General features: G+C 38.5%; 1 protein-coding gene across 1 annotated transcript; it reads left to right on the top strand.

The window, feature by feature from the left end:
• The first annotated feature begins 3,482 nt into the window (after window positions 1–3,482).
• LOC137810616 (polygalacturonase 1 beta-like protein 2) lies at window positions 3,483–6,250 on the top strand. The gene is made up of 3 exons (XM_068611987.2): window positions 3,483–3,564; window positions 3,772–4,109; window positions 4,216–6,250. The coding sequence occupies exons 2-3, from the start codon at window positions 4,056–4,058 to the stop codon at window positions 6,040–6,042; spliced, it is 1,881 nt and encodes a 626-aa protein (XP_068468088.1). The 5' UTR covers window positions 3,483–3,564; window positions 3,772–4,055; the 3' UTR covers window positions 6,043–6,250.
• The last annotated feature ends 15,751 nt before the right edge of the window (window positions 6,251–22,001 follow it).

Consider the following 22,001-nt stretch of genomic DNA (forward strand, 5'->3'; position numbering starts at 1 on the left):
GACCTTTCTTCCTGCTGTGATCAACGAGATGACTATGGGATCGTTGTCATGAGGCACAACGTCCCGAAGATCTTGCTTGGTGAACGTAATGTCCACATCCGGCGAGTGGTCTTCAAACATATCCACCGTCATCACAGACCTCGCGTACTTCTTCCTTTGTGACGCGGTGCATCCACCACCCGAGAAACCCCCTGCAATGGTGTGGATTTCCCCGTGTGTAGGCATCTCGTGCTGCTGAGCCTCACCACCTGCTGGTTGGGAGCTCGACGCGCCCCCCGTCCTTTTGTCCAGCAAGTAGTCGTTTAGGAACCCGCTCTTGACCAGATCGTCGAGCTGGTATCCTAAAGCCAAGCACGAATCCACGGTGTGGCCAAAGCCCTGGTGAAACTCACACCAGGCGTCTGGCTTTGGTCCCAGCACCTTGTCGCCCACCTTCTCGGGCGCTTTCAGCCTAGCTGATATATTGGGAATGGCGATCAGATCCGCCAATCCTATGACAAACTTGTGCTTTGGCGGGCGATTGTACTCCCGGTGTGCTGGTTGCGGGCGCCCTTAGCCCCTGCCCTTGTTCTTCCTTGGATCATAAGGATGGCGAGTCCTCTGATCCCTCCTGGCCGCCGCTGTCTCCAGCACCCTCTGTGGCTGGATCCTGGTCTGGGCACGTGGCTTGGCGGGGGCCACGCTTCCCCTCTTCTCGGCGACCTCACTCTCATCGGCGATGTGGGCCACCGCAAGTCGCCTGACCTCAGCAAACGTGGCAGGGTGAGCCCTGATCAATGCCTTGCAGAATGGTCCCGGCAGCACGCCCTTCTTGAATGCGTAGACCAGCATCTCTTCATCTTTGGCTGGCGATCGGATCATCTGCGCCCCGAAACGATTCAGGTAGTCCCTGAGGGACTCTCCCTGATACTGCCTTATGTCGAACAAATCATAAGACACCCTGGGCGGTGCCTTGTTCACGATGTACTGCTCGACGAAGATTTTCGAAAACTGTTGGAAGTTGGTTATGTGACCTGTAGGCAGGCTCACAAACCATTCCAGCGCCGTTCCCTGGAGTGTGCTCACAAACATCTTGCAGTACACGGCGTATGATCCTCCTGACAGCATCATCTGCGTACGGAACGTGGTGAGATGAGCTTCGGGATCCTCCACGCCGGTGAAAACAGCCTTCACAGGTACCACACTTGCAGGGATAGGCGTGTCGGTAATCGCCTGAGCGAAAGACATAGGAAAAACGCGAGGCGGCGTTGACGGCGCAACCTCTTCAGCGACTGGACGCCCTCGCTGCTCCTGAAGAGCCTGACGCAGTTCTTCAGTTACTCTGCTAAGCTCATCATTCCTGGCCCGAGAGGCGACCAGGTCCTCATGCATTCTCGCCTGCTCTATACGCGAGGCTTCCACATTCGCCTGCAACGAACGCATGATTTCCACCATCTGTGCCATAGTCATGGCGCCTTCCGCAGCAACGGGCGCAACTAGACTTGAACGGTTGCTTCTCATTTTTCTCATGAAAACTTGGCAAATCACAGAGTGCAATGAACAACACCTCCTTCAACGACGATCGATTCAGCGATCAATCGGTCAGAACTTCGCGAAACTGCGAAAGAAACCTCAAGAACACAGAAAATCTCCACAGAAACCCGCAACTCCACCAAAAACCAACACTCCTTCTACGAAAATCCAAACGAGCCAAAGAACTCAGATCTCACCTAACAAATCTCGCGTAAGCAGCAGAAAACTTCACCTCACCGAACAAAAACCCCAAACGAACGGTGGAAAACGCGAAATTACCGAACAAAACCTAGATGAATCAGCGGACAATGGTTGCACCAGCACACAACCACACAGAAAACTGTAAAAACCTCCAAGAACTCACGCTGTGGATGGGAATAGGTTTTACACGGCCCCACGGTGGGCGCCTGATGATCCTGCCTGTTGACCAGAACGCTGGAGCTTTGCCTCGTCAAACTTGGATCGACGTATGCGCCGCGTCAACCTTCGTCCTTCACCGCGATCCACCTCAAGAACCTGCAAAAGAACAGAACGGCGCCGCTGCGGCCGATCGCACTCCAACGCCCAAGTCAGTGACTGAACCACCAAATACTAAGAGTAACACTCAAGAACTCTCTCAAGGAACCGTGAACCAGTTCTCTCTCAGTATACTCAAGAACTCGCAACGTAAAGAACACAATCTGAACGCGCGTACCTCAGAAGTTCGTTGGGAAACTCTTATATACCTGGGCACTTTCTCTCTCCTGGCAGTTACACATCTGGACACGTGGCTCGCATCCAACTGTACACGTGCCATCATCTGGAGCATCCTTGACTTGGGCGCTACTTCTGACTCTCCTTTGGCTAAGTTACTTATGCATGATACTACTCAGTGCATAGTTGTCTTGGAGCGCAATCTCTTCTGGATTGGCGAGTTAGGGTGCCTTCGTACACACCTTCCCTGTGGTCTCGCCGGCCGCCTTCATGATCTGCACCACCTGTTTCTCCGTGTATGCTCAAGCAAGCTGTCCCCCGACCTCGTCCTCTGGCCAGCTGGGAAATGTCTACCTGCCTTCATCTTCGGCGATGTGCTTGTCTCGGCGATCTCTAGTCACTTGGTCGCCTGGGTTTACATCTGGCGACTTCATCTTCAACCCGGTGACCGCCGATTCTGGTGTGCTGGAGATCGGAGCACGCCAACTTAATAACTGGCGACTACACGAGCCCCCCGACTTCCTTCCCTTCTGCCAACCAGGCATCCCATCAACACGCCTATGCAGTAGCTTGATGCCACGTCATCATTTCCGACTACCAGGGCGGTACAATACATATATAATAACAACAATAATAAAGTAGTAATACATGCGAGCATATATTCACAGACATAGGTTTTAAACTTGTCAAAAAAAAATTACATTTTCATTTATTAAATTACAAATTACTATGTATACTAAATTTATCATAGCTATCTTAAAAATTCTAAAAAATAATAATTTTGATTATATGATAATATAAAATTATTGGACATAATTATTAAAGTGAATGAGAGAAAAAGAAAGTTAGTAATAAAAACGGAATCTAAATCCATAGATACTTAAATTAGAGTAGTTTTTGCATTAACGAAAAGTGAGTCTAGATTTATGGTTTGAGTAAGAGTGAGTGTTTATGATAGGCAAATTGAGCGGAAGGAATGCAATATAGGTGGATCTTTTGTTGACTTGAAACATAACTGGAAATTACTTCACAATTAAGGATGCATTTCAATTGCATGAGAAGTCATCAAGTTTTGTGCTGCTGCTGCATCATGGTTGACCTTTTTCTGATGTGGTGAAGTGTGAATCAATAATATCCAATCTTGTTTCCTTTTTAAACCAACTCTATTGATGAATAGTAAAACCAGGAAAAAGAAATGAGTGATGGGAAGTAAAAGAGTTAAGGCAGATTCGTAAATTGATTTCTTACCGCGTATGCTGCATAAGAATCAGAATGCGCGTCTTTCACTTTTCAATGCCTATAAAATCCCCATCTGTATCTATGTACCAATGTTCATGCCAACACTACACCAATCAAGAGGTGAACCCTCCATTCCATTCACACTCAACAAAATTCAATGCCTTATACCACTTTTTTTCAATTTCTGTGCCACATCCACTCACTTATTTTTGTTTTACACTCTTCCCAGTTCTTTCTTGCACTGTGATTAGAGTAAATAATCAATAGTTTAATGTTGACAGCAAATTAATAGTGAGTCTTTTGAATTTTTGTGAATGTACATTGCAGGAACTTCTCAGCATTCACACACAGGAGCATGGAACATTGAAGGCCCAATATAAAGTCACATTCTTGCACTTCCATTCTTCGCATAATGCACTCTTCTCTCTCTCTCTCTCTCTCTCTCTCTGGGACACACTCTCACGTAATATAAATTTCTGAGTACAACTCAACGAGACCACAAAAGTTTTCAAATCTCTTACCCTTCTTTCTTTACTTCATTTCTCACTCTTGGGAACATTTAAAAAAAAGGGGAAAAACGAACAAAAAGAGAAAAAAAGAGTGAGAATAACATGAACGAACAACTCACGCTGCTCTGTCTCTTTATCCTCTTCTCATCTCTCAGTGTAAGCACAGCTTTTCCTCACTGTCACTGTTACAAGTCTGGATTTTTCCGATTGTTTTATTCATGCCATTGCCACTTCTTAAAAGGGTCTTGTTCACTCAATGCAGGTGAGCTTCGCCGCCGTCGGCGACGGAGAGAAAAACCCGTTCACGCCCAAAGCCTACGCGGTTCGCTATTGGGACAAAGAGATCCGCAGCACGCTGCCGAAGCCGCCGTTTCTCTTCTCGAAGGCGTCGCCGCTGAGCGCTGCGGAGTCGGCGGTGTTTGTGAAACTCGCCGGTCAGAACGCGCTAGACAAGCGGCTGCCGGAATTCTGTGCCGCCGCGAAGCTCCTCTGCTTTCCGGAGGTGGCGCCCAGCCTCGAGAAGCACGACAAGGACTCGAACTTCGCTGTGTACAGAGACAAGAACTTCACCAACTACGGAACGGGTCGACCCGGTGGAGTGGACTCGTTTAAGAACTACTCCGAAGGGGAGAATATTCCGGTGAACGATTTCCGGCGCTACAGCAGGGACTCCGCCGGGCATAAGGACAATTTTTTGAGTTACGGCACCGACGGGAACGTGGTGCAGCAGAGCTTTCACACCTACGGCGCCGGAGCCACAGGCGGCACCGGGGAGTTCAAGCGCTACTCCGACCAGACCAACGTCCCGAACCTCGATTTCACCTCCTACTCTGACGACGCAAACGGGAGAACCCAGACGTTCTCTTCTTACTCAGAAAACGGCAATGCCGGAGAGCAAACGTTCTCCTCGTACGGTAAAAACGGCAACGGCCCGACCAACGCGTTCGCCTCTTACGGGACAGAGTCCAACGTTGTGGGATCCGGGTTTTCCAACTACGCCGAAAACACAAACGCCGCTAATGACACCTTCAAAGGCTACGGCGTGGACATGAACAACCCCACCAACACGTTCTCAAACTACGCCGCCGGCGGCAACGGCGCCGTCGAGAGGTTCTCCAATTACCGCGACAAGGCGAACGTTGGCGCCGACACCTTCGCGTCGTACGCGAAATCCGCAAACGCCGGCGACATAGGTTTCAGCAACTACGGCAAATCCTTCAATGAAGGCACCGACACGTTCAGCTCGTACGCGAAATCCTCGAACGGCGAAACGAAGGTGGGTTTCACCTCCTACGGAGTGAACAACACCTTCAAGGAGTACTCAAAAGAAGGCACCACTGTCTCGTTCGCGAAATACACGAACGTGAGCACCACGCTGAGCGTTTCGGCTTCCGCGGCGAGTAGCAGGATGGTAAATAAGTGGGTGGAGGCGGGTAAATTCTTCAGGGAGAAGATGATGAAGGAAGGGACGGTGATGCCAATGCCTGACATAAGAGATAAAATGCCACAAAGGTCGTTTTTGCCCCGGAGCATTTTGTCTAAATTACCGTTTTCCGTTTCCAAGATGGACGATTTGAAGCGCGTGTTCCGAGCCTCCGATAACGGTTCCATGGAGAGGATGATGCGTGAGAGCTTAGAGGAATGCGAACGCGCTCCCAGTCGCGGCGAGACTAAACGGTGCGTTGGGTCCTTGGAGGACATGATCGACTTCGCCACATCCGTTTTAGGGCGGAACGTGGCCGTTCGGAGCACGGAGAGCGTGAATGGATCGAAGAAGAGTGTGATGGTGGGGCCCGTTACGGGTATCAACGGTGGTAAAGTCACCCAATCCGTGTCCTGCCACCAGAGTCTGTTCCCTTACCTCCTCTATTATTGCCACGCGGTTCCTAAGGTTCGGCTCTACCAAGCGGATCTTCTCGACCCGAAATCCAAAACCAAGATAAACCGGGGCATTGCCATCTGTCACTTGGACACCTCCGATTGGAGCCCCACCCACGGAGCCTTTCTCTCCCTCGGCTCTGCTCCGGGTCGGATCGAAGTTTGCCACTGGATCTTCCAGAACGACATGGCCTGGACCATTGCCGATTGAGAATCTCCGAATAACAATCCCCTCTATAGGAAATCAAACCTAAATTCTCAGAAGCGCTAAGAAAACTTAGCCCCCTTCAATCATTTGTTTTTAATTTCAAAATTAAGCAATGTATTTTTTTTTAATTCATAGAAAAGTTCGAGTAATGGGTTTACTAAGAAGAAGATATATTAATTTATATGAACATGACCACTATTATTTACTCCAACCATGACTCTCTTCTCGTGTCTTTCATTGTTGTTATTATCATTACTATTAGGTTTTGAATTTGATGTAGAATGTTTGCAGTGTTCGTTTATGAGTTTGGGAGCTTGTGAATGTTTTTTGGTTGAATTATTGTTGACACCAGAAGAGTCCATGGGGAGACAGAAAGACACATGTTGATAAATTTTAGAGGGAGAGGAGAATTAGAGGGACGCGCCATTGGATTTTCCACATATATACAAAGCCATGTGAACTGAAGGATGAGGTGGTCCTTAAACCTCCCAAAACATCCTTTGTATTGGTCTGGAAGGAGAGTTCACGGGACACCTATTCTTGCCCAATCTCCAAACAATACTCAAACAAATAAATCTATAATAATAAATCTATACACCCTTTCTTCTTTGTATCACTTCCATGGAGACACATTATCCAATATGCACACATTATGTCAATGATGCTAGAACTTCACTAACCATGGAAATCAACCATGTGAATCACATAATCAGTTATAGTGGTACGAAAAGGCTTAGCGAAAATTCTGGAATTATTATTGAATTCCTAGTGCTGCTAGATGAGTTGGTAAGAGACTGTCTTCTCTTATTCACAATGTTACTACTAAGAAGGGTTCACAATTATAGTCGTACATGTCATACCGAAAATTGGGGAATTATTGAAATCCTTGTGTTCAGTTCACAACTTTCCCATGTGTTTGGTACTTGATATCAAACATGAACATCTAATGTATCATCATGGTCATCTTTATCATTTGTCCACAAAAATTTAGGACAGGGTCAGTATGTCCCCAAAGAAGACCAGTGTAAAAAAGTGAACTTCAAGTGAAATCATACTGCGGCTATAACGTCATAACTCACCAAGGTAGATGCCCTTTTTCTATGCACTATTACCATTTATATATGTGTATAAAAAAAAAAAAATATGTAAACCAAACAAACCTAAACTTTTTCCTTGCAATCAGGGTATATATTGGTTAAGCATGTATTTTGAGCGTGACACTGAGAGAGATCTTGACTTGCTAGTGTAGCAGTTTGAAGTTTGAGCTGGGATCACTAATTGAATGCAATGTGCATGAGCAACGACGAAAGCGAAAGCACAACGGTTCCATCATTAAAAATTTTACCACTTCACATAGTGGATAATCGGTGCATGACAGATACTCATTCCTGTGTTTGATTAAAGCAAAAAGAAGAACGAATACAAAGCTGTTTTCAAACCAATAAATCTCAACTTTTACTTTCAAATCGTTACAACAACGTTAAGAATCAAAGACCAACCAAATTTTTCAATGCTCTTTCATAAAGAAATCAACACAACTCAAACCCTTTATTCTTGAATTCAAGCTCATCAATTATTAACCTTTGGCTAATGAAAACTCTTTTTTCACTTTAACCCAAGAATTCCGTCATCAAAGAACTAATATTTCAAATCTTGTTTTCAATTATCAAGTTTTAGTTAATAAAGATAGATTCCTGTCAACTACACTTTTTCTTTTTCTTTTTAAAATAACAGAAAAAAGCATAATTAAAAAAATAAGAAATTTAAGAAAAAAAAAAAGGAATGGGGTTTGATGGTGAAAGTGAAGAAGGTAGGTTTGGTAAAGAATGTAGTAATGCTTCAACTGCCCCGTGTACAAATTTATACTATGCATTAATGTAGGTGCCTGAGGATTATTACATGCATCATTAAAACTTTGTGCAAACCCCAAGAAACAAATTAAATACATTAACCTAACTTTCCCATTCATAATCAATGAGGATGAGGTGTGATTTCTTGTTCTGGAAAAACTGCAACACCTCCCCATAAGTTTTTTATGATTTCAAACTACTATTAAAAAAATTATTAGCAATAAATTCAAAATTAAATTAAATATAGTTAAGGATAACCGATTAAATAAAATAAAATAATTTAAAATTTATTTATCTTTAAGATTGATATGAAATAATTTGTTTCACTTATGTTATAAAAAAAATGAGATAGTACTATTATTTTGCATACTAACTATTAAGCGTGTTTTATATTTTTAAAATATTTATTTTTTCCTCTATTACTTTCTTTACAAAATAGTAAAGAGAATTTAAAAGAAAAAACAGTAGAGAGGATCACAATATTAATCTTTCTTTGTAAGTTCTTGAAGATATTAGTTAAGAGATCAATAACTCTAAAATCGCTTTATTTTTAATTTGTTAGATTGGAGTCAGCTTTATTTTTTTCTTTTTAACCACCAGAATGAGTTTTATAGTATACTTTTATTAATGTAATTTTATATTATTTACTTATTTTAATTAATGTAAAAAAAAATTGATATTATATTTATTGATTGATTAAGGTATCAACGTAATATGTGATATTTTTTTAAATAATTTCATAGATTTTGTTTCATTATCAATCTGTAATTGTAAATCACATACATATAAGATTGTGAGGAAAATAAACTTATGAGGAAAATAAACTTAGGTATTTATCCTTGAGAATAACAAAACTTGTTCAAATCAAAACTTAGGAAAATAATGTATAATACAACTTAATTAAAATTAAACTAGTTAAATAGTTAAATAATATGAAAGCATCACACATAATTCTATATCATAAATTTCTAATTCATAAAAAATATTGTGCCCATTCATGATGAATTTTGTCAATTGTAATGACACGATACTGCAAAAAATAAAATATGAAATATAAAATACTCAATTTTCATGTATATTTTTCCCATTTTGTTGAGTAAATTGTAGAAAGTTCTCAACGTCATTCTCATACACATCACTAATTCGACTTGAGTTCATCCAACTTCGATTCATTACTATGTAATAAAAGAACTTGGTTTATGCATGAATATCTCAAAACTTTTTTTTAAAATGTGTGACCCTATCCTGTTCAAGAAGATTAAATTCTTTATATTTCATTAGTATGTATATTTTAATATGCACTATTTATGCTTTACAAAATTTTGGCAGCATTTCGTATTGATCTTCAGATAATATGAAATGAGAGTGTGGATCAATCATCACATTCGAGCTATTGTTCGCTTTGGAGCTCCATCACGATTTTGTCCTTAAAAGACACCTGAGAGAGTTAGGGAGGAAGGTGTATATAACCTATCATTGGCCTTGACTCCTAAGTGATGTGGGCGTATCAAAACAAGCCTCCCAGTCGAGGTCTAAGGGAACGAGTTCCAACCTCAAGTTCGTTGAGATGGCATCACTAGGGTTAATCATCGCATCCTAGATATTGTCTACTTTGGAGCTCGAAGCTTCGTCACAGTTTTTTTCTTAAAAGGCACCTCGAATGATTAAGAGAGGAAGTTGTATGTAACCTATTCTTGGTCTCGACTCCTAAGTGACGTTGAACTAATATTGGGCTAACTAGAACAAGTCCCTCAGTCGAGGGCTAAGAGAACGAGTTTTCAATTCCCACAAACGACTCCAAAAATGTTCTTACAATGCCAAATTCCTTTGTGAGTGTTCTCTCCTTTTGTTGCCTTCAATTCTCGGCTCCTCGGTTCTTTGGTTCTTGGATCGCAACAGGTGGGGGGTACGTACAAAGATACTCTAACGTTCAAGTTAGTTCGAGTACGATTTGTAAGTATTATATTAGATTGATCATTACATTTGTCTTTTCGGTGCCTCTATTTATACCTTTAGCTTAGACCTTTGTTGATATGGACTTACATGTTGGGTCCAAAAGGGACTCAATCGCTCTTAATCGTGCTTTGTGGATAATTTAGCATATTACTGATTAATGATGTTTTAAGGTCCTCCGTGAGTCTTGCCGGAATGTCAAAGAAGATACAAACAGGATGTAGATCATTGGATAATGTAAATCATTGGATAATCTATTAGTATAATTATGAATATAGGGAATTTGTGTACAATTTGCATTATATTATTTTTAGATATCTTATAAATAATTTTTTAATAGATTAGTTTGTATCATCAAAAGATAAAGCTTAATCACTTAGTTACCTTTTTATTTATTTCAACAATATTAATTATAACAACTTCTCCAAGAGATTATTATTTTATGATTGTTGTTAACTCTTATAACAAAAATGAAAGCTCTTATTAAAGCATATATATTAACATCTCCGTGACAGAGACTATCATGTGAAATTATACTATATCTAATACACTTAATCACTTTATATTCTTTATTTTTATTATACATTTTTATTTAAGTATAAAAGCGCCATGTAAAGATGAACCTCCATTCAATTTTTAGTCATATATTATTGGCATAGAGTTTTTCATTTAATCAAATCTTCAACTCAATTTATAAAGCTAAAAAAAATGAATTCTCTCATTAAATGTTCAGTCAAAAACATTCAAATTTTGGTAACATTAATAAATAATCTATGTATATTTTATTTTAATGAAATTTAATTCATTATTAATGTGAAACATATATAAATTCATAATAGAATATTAAGTGACATGCCTTATTTATTATACCAAATTCATTAGTATTGTAACATCTTGATACAATTCAAATAGCCAAGAAGATTATCAAGGATACAAGAGACACTTCACACTTTGATAAGTCATCTCAACATCCAAGACAAGGTCCCACCAAATGTCGGAAGAACCTCAGCAAAAGAAGAATTGGGCATAAACCAAATCATCAAATGTTCTTTCTTCTGGTCTTCTTACAAGAGAAAATGTTTGTAAATAAATTAGGCTCCCTTTAGGGGTCCAAATAGAAGAATAAGCTATAGTAGATTTACATAGCATAAATAAGAGTGTACTTAGCAAAATGGGTTTGTTCCAAGCCCACTTTTCATGACACATGCACCTAGAATTAGGGTTTTTAACCTAACTTCTAGAAGTTATGTCTAAGGTGCAGTTTTGACCATGGTCAACACCCTAGGCAACCCCTCTTCTCTTTCTTTTCTACCCTCACTCATCTTGCCCTCCAAGTCACTCTTTTCCTATATAAAGGGTGTCTTCCTCCATGTATTGAGACATTGAAATTAAATAGTAAAAAAACTCCGCATGAGTGATTTTGTGAGACTTGTGAGCTCTCATGTTGGGTCTTATCTTGGGTGGATAATATCTCAAGTGGCGGCTCTTGCATCACTCATGTTGGAGTTCCTCTGCTTCAAGTGGTGTGACTTCATTTCTTCCCATAAGCTCTCTTCATCTCTTCCTCTTTTATCTTTATTTACGTCTTCCTCTCCACTCCATATACATTTTCTTCTACTATTTAATTTGTTCTTTACTTTGTTCTTCTTCTTTATTTGTTCATTGTCTCTAATTCCGCTGCATTATTGTCACCTTATAATTTCTTTTTCTCTTTGCCCTTCTGAAGTGAACTTTCACACTTACTTAAACACTTGGTTAAGTTCGTGTTCATTGAGAATCTTTGTAGGGTTATCACTATAATTGATAAATAAAAAATCATAAACAAAGAGCAACCAATCCTAAAATCAACTCACATCACATCCACATCTACATTCCTCTAAATATTCACATCATACTATTTAATATATATATATATATATATATATATATATATATATAAGTATAAACATCTTAATTACATATTCATAATACTGTATTACAAAATTTTATCTCTTTTTATAAGGACTTTTAAATTTATATACATCAAAAGACAAAATATTTTATCCTCTGATCCCATGTAAAACATGATTATTACAAGTTTTATAAAAACAACCACAAACAAGAAAATAGGGTAAGCTAGTATTTTTAAAAATTTTAATGCAATTCTTTAATTGATATTCATTCAAAATTGTTCTCATATATCTTAATTTACATCACAACACATGAACCATCACACTTAATCTAATTCATGTAATAAACAATCAAGTGTCTATAAATATCTCATGCTCAACATTTCTCATGCCATAAATCCACTAACAAATTTCTCATGCCATAAATCCACTAACACCAACACATAGATACTCGTCTCTACTTCTGGAACACCAATGTATTTAAATTAGAACTCAGAGACTTGCACCTGTCATATTACCATGTTCTCCTTACAACATAGTCTCCCCTTCAGGAAATTCATCCTCATATGACATGGGTAAATCCATATGATTTGCTCTAATGAGTTCTTTCAAACCTTAGACTCGGTTATATGAACCTCATTCGGCTCTGACTACTTAGTACTCTTCGTCTATATGATTTTAATATACCAGGAGAGTCAAGATCACCCCTTTCACAGAGTTCTCACAAATAGATACACCCTCCTAACAATCTCAATATATTATTTCCTTTCCTGAAAATATTATGTCTTGATCACACTTTCACTTGATTCATCAATCATTTCACACATTATACATCAATTAAAGATTAAATATTTAATTTATAAAAATATAAATAAACATTCATTAAAATTTAAAAAAAAATCATTACACAATAAATATGGAAGATTTTATCGATACTTATATTCCTGCGATGGTTTCCTCTGAGGAGAATATGATGTTGATTAAATGTCCTGATTTTTCTGAAATCAAGAATGTTTTTTTTAATCTTAACGGTAATAATGCTCCTGGTCCTGATGGTTTTGGTGGTGTTTTCTATCATTCTTGCTGGGAAATTATTGGGACAGATGTTTGTAATGTTGTTCAAAAGGTTTTTAAACAAAATTGGGTTCTCCCTGGAATGAACATTAATGTGGTATCTCATATTCCTAAGATTCAGGGTGCTAATTCCATTAAAGATTACAGGCCAATTGTTGTTGCTAATTTCAAATTTAAAATTATTTCCAAGATACTGGCGGATAGGCTTACTCTTGTGGCTGCTAGAATCATTTCTCCTAATCAATATGGGTTTGTGCAGGGTAGACAGATTCAGGATTGCATTGGTATTGCTTCTGAAGCTATTAACATGCTTTCTAAAAAGGTTAAAGGAGGTAATGTGGCTTACAAAGTTGATATTCATAAAGCTTTTGACACTCTGAGTTGGAAGTTCTTATTATTAGTTTTGAAACGCTTTGGTTTTCACCCCTCGTTTGTCAGTTGGATTAGTACAATTCTTCGTTCAGCTATGATTTCTATCAGAATAAGTGGTAGTTTGGTGGGGTTTTTTTCCTTGCAGTCGAGGTGTAAGATAGGGTGATCCATTGTCTCCTTTACTTTTCTGTCTTGCAGAGGAAGTTCTTAGTAGAGGTATCTCTAAGCTTGTGAATGATAAGAAGATTTAAAATATGGCTAGTCCGAAAGGTTATCTCACTCCCTCTCATATTTTGTATGCTGATGACATTTTTATTTTTTGTAGGGGGATATTAAGTCTCTTCAAAATTTGAGTATTTTTCTTAAAACATATGGTGATTTTTCTGGTCAATATATTAATAACTCTAAAAGTAGTTTCTTCACCATGGATAATTCTCCAAGATTTGTCACCAAAATTCAAAATATTCTTTCTTGTAGTCATGGTTGTTTGCCTTTCAATTATTTAGGAGTGCCTATCTTTGTTGGTGTTCCAAAGTGTTGATTCCTTCAACCTTTGGCTGATAAAGTCAAATTAAAGCTAGCATCTTGGAAAGGTAAATCTCTTAGCATGATGGGTCGGATCCAGCTGGTCAATACAGTGATTACTAGATTTCTAGCTTATAGTTTTAATATGTATAAATGGTCTGTTTCACTTATTAAGCAAGTTGAGCAGTGGTGCAGGAATTTTATTTGGACTAGTGATATTATGAGAAAAGGTATCGCTACCGTTAATTGGGCGAAAATTTGTTCACCTCTTGAGGATGGAGGCTTGAATATTATTAATCTTCATCATGAAAATAATGCATATCTTCTTAAGCTTGCTTGGAACTTTGCTTATAGCAACAAACCTTGGTCTTTACTCTTGAAAGCCAGAGTTCTTAAATCAAAATACGAGTTTAGAATGGTTTATAGATCCTCCTCTCTTTGGCTTGGAATTAAGCAATTTTATTCTATCATACTTGATTATACTTCTTGGACTGTTGGTACAGGTTCTTTTATTAATTTCTGGAATGATAAATGGTGTTCTACTACTTCTTTAGCAAATATTGCAGGGTTATCTGATGGGGCTAGCATTCCGGATACAATCTCTCAATTTTGGTCAGGTTATGATTGGAATATTCCCTTATCTTTACAGCAGATGCCGCATTTTTTTAATCATATCATGGTTAGGGAGGAACAAGATATTCCTAATTGGATTCTAGATGAGTCTGATCGTTTCACTCTTAAATCGGCTAGGACTTTTTTCTTGGAACCAGGAGTTCCATGTGGTTGGGGTAAGTTCATTTGGTCTTCATCTATTCCGCCTTCCAAAACTCTAGTACTCTGGAAAAATTTTCATGGGCGACTTCCTACAGATCATCATATTCAGAATAAGGGTTTGCATATATGTTCTATGTGTACGCTTTGTGAGAAGCATGGAGAATCTATTCAACATCTATTTTTTGAATGTTCTAATGCATTACATATTTGGAGTTGGGTTCGAAAGATTTTTCTTACTTCTCATTTCTCTAATAAGGATGATCTTCTTTCTTTTATTAAGAGTGATGGTAGTCCTTTGGTTAAATTGATTAAGATTGTTGTGACAACCTTTTCTATATGGATGATATGGCGTATGAGGAATTATGCTAGATTTCAGGATAAGATTGAGATTTCTAAGGCTACTTTGGTAATTAAAGATTTAACTTGTCTAGTGGGAAATTCGTCTAAAGCTTCAATGAAGAATGATATGTTAGATTTCAACGTGATTAAGTTTTTTGGTATTAAGACTCGTAGTGGGAAAGTTCTTCGTCCTCTTCTTGTTAGATGGGAATTTCCTTCACCAGGCTGGGTTAAAATTAACACTGATGGGGCTGTTAGGGGGTATCCTGGTCTTGCTACTTGTGGAGGTATTTTTCGTGGGAGTATGGGAGAATTTATTGGTGCTTTTTCAACGTTTCTTGAAGTTCAGACTGCTTTGGTTGCTGAGTTTTATGGAGTTATACATGCTATGGAGGAAGCTCAGAAGCTCAGAAAGATGGGACTTACTAATGTTTGGCTTGAATGTGATTTTGTCTTGGTTTGTGCTGCGTTTACTGCTAGGACTAATGTTCCGTGGATGCTTCGTAATCGATGGAATACTTGTCTTAATTTCTGTGGGACAATCAGGTTTAGGGTTACTCATATTTTTCGTTAGGGGAATGCATGTGCTGATAAGTTGGCTAATTTAGGATTCATTCATAGAGAATCATTTCATTGGTATAATAGACTTCCATCTAGTATGTTCTTAGAATTCTTTATGAATAGGTATAGTCTACCTATGTATCGTTTTTGTTAACATGTGAGTTTTGGTCTAGTCCCCACATATTTTTGTATTTTCTTTCTTTTTCTTTTTTTTAATAATACTTTTTTCATGTGATGGCAGATGATTGTTGTTACTTGAGGTGTCAGCCTAGCTGAGATGTCAAGTTGCATAGTGATGCCTAACATAAAAACTTTTATAAAAAAAAAATAACTAAACAAACAAAATCAAAAGAAGTTTTGTTTAGCTTGAGAAAAAATTGGCCTTGCTTGAGCAAAAATTTCATCGCTTGAACAAAAATGTTGTTGAGAGAAAGTTCAACTACAATACTATTTTCGCTTGAGCAAGAATCCTCTCGCTTAAGCAAAAATAGATTCGAGAAGCAAAAATGGACCCAGGAGCAAGGTTAATATCACATTCTAGCTTAAGCGAGGATCTTCGTTTAAGAAAAAATCTCTCACTTGAGCTAAAATATTAGAAGAAACTTTATAAATTTTTCTATTTTTCATGTTTTGTCTCAAAAATCAATATCCAAAACTGTATTTTCACAAAACAAACAAGATTAATATGATACCACCTTGCTTAAAATTGGAGAGTTACTATTCTTAAACATTATGTCAACTCATATATCGATACATTTATAATTCTCAATCAGATTCATTCAAATTCAATTTCAATTTCAAACTCTAACAACCAACAATCATCAAAGTTTACACTTCAAATTATTCATACTACAATTTAAGCATATTTAAGAATTTCATCACATCAAAATCAACATGTAATTTACAAAATCGACAAAATCTATCATCTATATAATTTCATTTCAATCTCAATCAAAACACTCTAATTTATTCAATAACAAACCCTACAAGAAAACTTGAAGCTTGTAACCAATCACCTTCACATCCAAGTTTTCTAACTTAGGGTTCTATTGAAAAGTAAAACTAGTTTCCCTTATCTGATTAGAAGTAGGCATGTTCACAGGAGTTTCAACTCATAAAGAAACACAAGGATAACCTAACTTGCACCACAAAGTCTGAAATAACATAGACTCGTCCTAAACTCTCAGGTATGAAGAAAATCTATCCAAGTAAACAAGAAAAGTTTAAAATAATTCAAAGAAAAATGAGCATAATTGAACTTACTCTAACTAAAATTCTGATCAGACAATGTTGTTCTTTTCACTGCCAGGAATCTGGTGATGACCTCGTTAGTCTGATGAAGGATGTGTCTAGAAATCTAGAAAGAAGGTAGATGAGAAAAAAGAAAACCTTTCTAGAGAGATGATGATTATATTAAAATGAGACCTGAATATAGTCAATTGTGTTCTTCATCTCCTCCCTTCTTGTAGAACACTCCATAATCAATTGTCCCTTTTAAGTATCTTAAAATCTTCTTAGTTTCTTGTAAATGTACATTAGTAGGATGCTTCATGTACCTATTGATGAGGCTAACAACAAACATAACATTTGGTCATGTAGCAGTTAAGTACATGAGACTTCCCACAATCTGCTTGTAGTAAGTACTATCAATTTTCATGCCATCTTCATCCTTTTGAAGCTTTTCTCCAGGAACAATTGGATTATATACCAGATTACTTTTCTCCATTCTAAATCTCTCAAACACATTCATCGCATACCTTTTTTGACTAATGAATATACCATCAGTTTTTTGCATCACTTCTGTTGAAAAAGAGCTTTAATGTCTCCAAATCTGTGTGGATTGCTTGAAGGCCTTGCTGCTTCTTGTGTGTGTGTTCTGGGTAGTTTGAATTTGTAAATCCATTCTTAGTGAGGATCCAAAGTTGGTTTAGATCAAATCTTTTTAAAAAAAAAGGTGTTTTACAAAGAAGTGGAAAAACAACTAGTTGTTTTATCATTTCAATCGGTTGTTTTATACTTAGTGTTTTTGAAACAAGTTTTGAGAAAGCTTGTAATTGGTTGACTTTGCTGTCAAACCAATTCAATCGGTTGTTTCGACGTTTCAACCAATTGTTTTTTGAAAATCCATAACAGAATTTGTTAAGTTTGGCAAATCTGTTTTAATTGATTCAAAACTGATTTGGCTTTTGCATTAAATGTTTTTAACAGTCATTTGGAGTTTAAATAATCTATTTTACGCTTCTAGTAGTTAAGATATCAGATTAACATCTTTCAAATCAGTTTTCTCCAAGATTTGCTTCAAGCTTTGAATTTTGTTTAAGAGTGGAATAAAACTGTTTTGTAACTTTGGAATTCAATCAGTATCAGGTGGGATCAATCCTTTTTTCTCTATTGAATACTGTAATTCTGTAAACGTGTTGTGTGCAGATCTAGAGGGTGTTTTGTGATTTGTAGTGTGTTGTTTGCCAAAGGAGGTGTGTGTTCTTGAAGGGTTCAAGATCACCTCTTTGGTGTGTGGTTTGTAATCAAGGTTGTTGATTGCTTAGTGGAATATCTAGTGGTTTCTGGAGACTGGATGTAGCTCTTGGTATAAGAGTGAACTAGTATAAATCTGTTGTGTGATTCTTTATATCCTTAATCTCATTTAAATCTGTTTTGGCTTGTTTTTATTAACTGCTGATAAAAACAACCGGTTGAATCGCATAAACAACTGGTTGAATTTTTGGAAACATAATAAAAGATATTTGGTCGAGATCTCTGATGATCGAGGATGACCTGGAAATGTTGTCGGTCTTGGACAGACTTCCCCACAAGATTCCAACTCGGTCTCTCGTCCGTGCTTACTTGTCTCTCCAAAAAGTCATTGATGTTGGTGGTATGTCATTTTACTCGTCTCAACGTGTTTTTTTAAATGAGACGTTAACTTACCCTTTTGTCGTGTGCAGGAATTATGGCAGGCATGGCACCAGAAGAGGGTAATAAGGATTACTTCCACACTTGCCACAGAGGTGACCATTCCAATAACTGTGGTGCTAGCACCAAAAAGCACTCGTCCTCCCGTAAATCTAAAGAATAGAACAAAGGAAGACCATGTGAAGGATCATTGTCGTTCTTCTCGACATTACAAAGAGCGCTCCTCTTCGAGCAAGTCTCCAAGAAGAGGTCGCGTGACTGGGGGGTCAAGCTCAACTGACCTTGATTTCTTGGGTCATGATCTACAAGTGGTCGAGGGGGTCCCCTACGAGTAAGATGCTTACTTGTCGGCTTGGCCTTCCCAAGTCCATGATGCGTTCATGGAGTTATGCTCGTGCACCCTGGTATTAGGCAAGTGTATGGCTTCCGACCCGATGAGGCGAGACAAAAACGCGACCGAGTTGGATAGTTTGCACTCTCAACTGGAGGAGTCGGCTGCCAACCTTCAGTCGACCTTAAATGAGAACAATAATCTCTTGGCTAGGAATCAAAACCTAGAAGCTTGGATGAATCACTAGAAGAATTTGTGCACCGAGGTCGAGAGGGTGGGTAAAGAGCTTTCTATGAAGATGGATGAGGAGATCCGAGGGCTTAAGGAGAGACTTTCGGATATGACCCTCTCGAACTACCGGTCTGAGGAGAAGGTAGAGAAGTTGTTGAAGGACCTGGATGTCGCTGAGGATAACGTTTTGGACCAGCATGAAACAAGCGACCTTCTTCTACAACATTCCCTTGGACGAGGGAAAGTTCAATGTCGACAAAAACTTCTATCAGGGTCAACTTGTGCCCATTGAAGAAATTCTAAGTGGCCGAGAAGTCGTGTTGGCTCCGCTAAGGACTCCAGGCTCAGAGATAATAGCTGTCAACTCTTAGGCTCTTTTGTTTCTCTTTTTGGCTGGGCACACGTGTTTAACCTTTTGTAAACGTGGGTCCTTTTTTGTGTAAATTGGTGGTCTGTCAGCCTTTAATGGAATTAACTTAACTTCTCATGAAAATGTTTCCTTTTCGCTTTACTGTTTTTACTCACTTACGTTGTCTTTCTTTAACGCGCTCTCGATAAGGATTCACTTAGGTGAATTCTTCCTCCGCCGAGAGGTTTCTTCAACGCGCTCTCGGCAAGGATTCACTTACGTGAATTCTTCCTTGGCCGAGAGGTTTATTTATCGTGCTCTCGGCAGGGATTCACTTAGGTGAATTCTTTCTTAGCCAAGAGGTTTCTTTAACGTGTTTTGGGCAGAGATTCACTCAGGTGAATTCTTCCTTGGCCGAGAGGTTTCTTCAACGCGCTCTCGGTAGGGATTCACTTAGGTGAAATCTTCCTTGGCCGAGAGGTTTCTTTAACGCACTATCAGCAGGGATTCACTTAGGTGAATTCTTCCTTGGTCGAGAGGTTTCTTTAACATGCTCTCGGCAGGGATTCACTTAGGTGAATTCTTCCTTGGCCGAGAGGATTATTTAACGTAGTCTCAGCAGGGTTTCAGTTAGGTGAATTCTTCCTTAGCCGAAAGGTTTCTTTAACACACTCTCGGCAGGGATTCACTTAGGTGAATTTTTCCTTGGCCGAGAGGATTTTTCAACGCGCTCTCGGCAAGAATTCACTTGGGTGAATTCTTCCTTGGCCAAGAGGTTTCTTTAACGCGCTCTCGGCAGGGATTCACTTAGGTGAATTCTTCCTTGGCTGAGAGGATTCTATAATGTGCTCTCGGCAAGGATTCACATGGGTGAATTCTTCTTAGCCGAGAGATTTCTTTAACGCGTTCTCGGCAGGGATTCACTTGGGTGAATTCTTCCTTGGCCAAGAGGATTCTTTAATGCACTCTCGATAGGGATTCACTTGGGTGAATTCTTCCTTGACCGAGAGGTTTCTTCCTTGGTTGGTCTCTGCCCCTGCTTGCGTATTCCTATCGTTGCCTGTCATATTCCTCGTTGTTACCATGTGGACACTCTGAAAGGTTTCTTCCCGACCTCACGATGGGCGTCAAAAATGTTCTTACAAGGTCGGGCTCCGCTTAGAGTGAATCCTTCTGTCTTTATCTTCCGGTCTTCACGACCTTCAGGTGCGATGGTCTTCAGTTGGTTCTTCCTTTCACCGAGATGAGTGGGGGAACCTGCAAAGACACTCTGACGATCAAGTTGAGAGTGAAAAAATTACCTTTAACGCTGAGTCTCCTCTGGTATTTATACCTTTTGGATGGATCCCAGCTGTCATGGACGTGATCGTAGGTCCAAAAGAAGATCCAATCATATCTTAATTATGATTTACCACTGACCGTGTTTAATTACGGTTAATTATAAATTTACAGATTGTGTTTGGATTAAGGAGTGTTCTCGACCACTCGCCCATGTCTGCTCGGCAATGTGGTAATACAAAGAGCATGGCGCAGTAATGATACTTGACAGACATTGCCGTGCTGTGCTGCAAAGGCTACAATTTTGTAGGGTTTGAACTTTGAGTAAGAGGGAGAAACAAGACATTCACATCTTAGTGTCTTAGCTTTAAAGCTTAATACAGATTTTGAACTATGCTTTTAATCTTGCCCTGTAGCTTTCTTGTGTTGTAAACCTCACCTCATTCCTTAGTCAAGTTGTCTGCCAGAAAGTGTTTGATTTTCAAACCTGCTACCTAGAGTTTACTCATCTACCTTCACCTTCCATTAGCCATTAGCCATTAGTGCAGTGGACCACTCAAAAATTATGGGGAGAAACCCAAACCATAAATTTGGTAGCCATAAAAGAGGTCAATTGGAGAAACCTGGTTCCATCATCATGCTCATCTACAACTAAATTTATTCAATAGACCACACGTTTTGGACGTAAATAATTAACGTGTTAACAAAAATTAGTAAACAAACAAATATTGATTTGTTAATATATTTGTGTGATTAATATGAAAATCTTATTAGTAGATAACATATAAACTCTTAAACGTTTTCTTAATATGAAGTCTTCTCTTGTTTACAACTGAAGACATTAAACTCAGTTAAACTTTCTAAAAAATAGTATTAAAATCTTGCAAAAGCTGTTGTTTTCCAATCTGAAAACCCCATATGAATTTTTTATAGAGCTTGATTTGAAACAGGATCATTTAATGAAAAAAAAAGTCACAACAAAGTACTGCTAAATATAAAGGAATTTCTCGGTTTATTGACCATGATGGGGTTATTTTTTTTTTGTTTTTACCAAAATGGTGTCCGTTTAAAAAAAAATTATAAATTTAGGCAAGTCGTGTCTAATTGGGACGACTTCATATGCAGAAGTCATACCAATTAGACACGACTTCTGCCATGTCATACTAAAATCGTGCCAACTTGGCACGACTTCTGCCCTGTCATACTGAAGTCATGCCAGGCACGACTTCTGTCCCGTTATACTGAAGTGGTACCAACTTGGCACGACTTCTGCCCTGTCATACAGAAAGTCGTGCCAATAAAAATATTTTATTGATTCTTAAAACATTAACCATATATAAAATTATATATAATAATGATTGATAAAAATTAAGTAATACGAACAAATATTTTTACAGATTCTTAAAACATTAAATATTAAATAAAATTAGAAACATTTTTTTATTATCATATATAAAATTATATATAATAATGATTGATAGAAATTAAGTAATACGAAAAAATATTTTTTATAGATTCTTAAA

Source organism: Phaseolus vulgaris, chromosome 2, assembly GCF_051622355.1.
Source record: "Phaseolus vulgaris cultivar YP4 chromosome 2, ASM5162235v1, whole genome shotgun sequence".
Taxonomy (NCBI): domain Eukaryota; kingdom Viridiplantae; phylum Streptophyta; class Magnoliopsida; order Fabales; family Fabaceae; genus Phaseolus; species Phaseolus vulgaris.

Excerpts from the sequence above, each read along its gene's own strand:
- LOC137810616 (XM_068611987.2), top strand. The coding sequence starts at position 4,056 with ATGAACGAACAACTCACGCTGCTCTGTCTCTTTATCCTCTTCTCATCT. Across the intron at positions 4,110-4,215 it reads TCCTCTTCTCATCTCTCAGT|GTGAGCTTCGCCGCCGTCGG; the intron begins GTAAGCACAGCT and ends CACTCAATGCAG.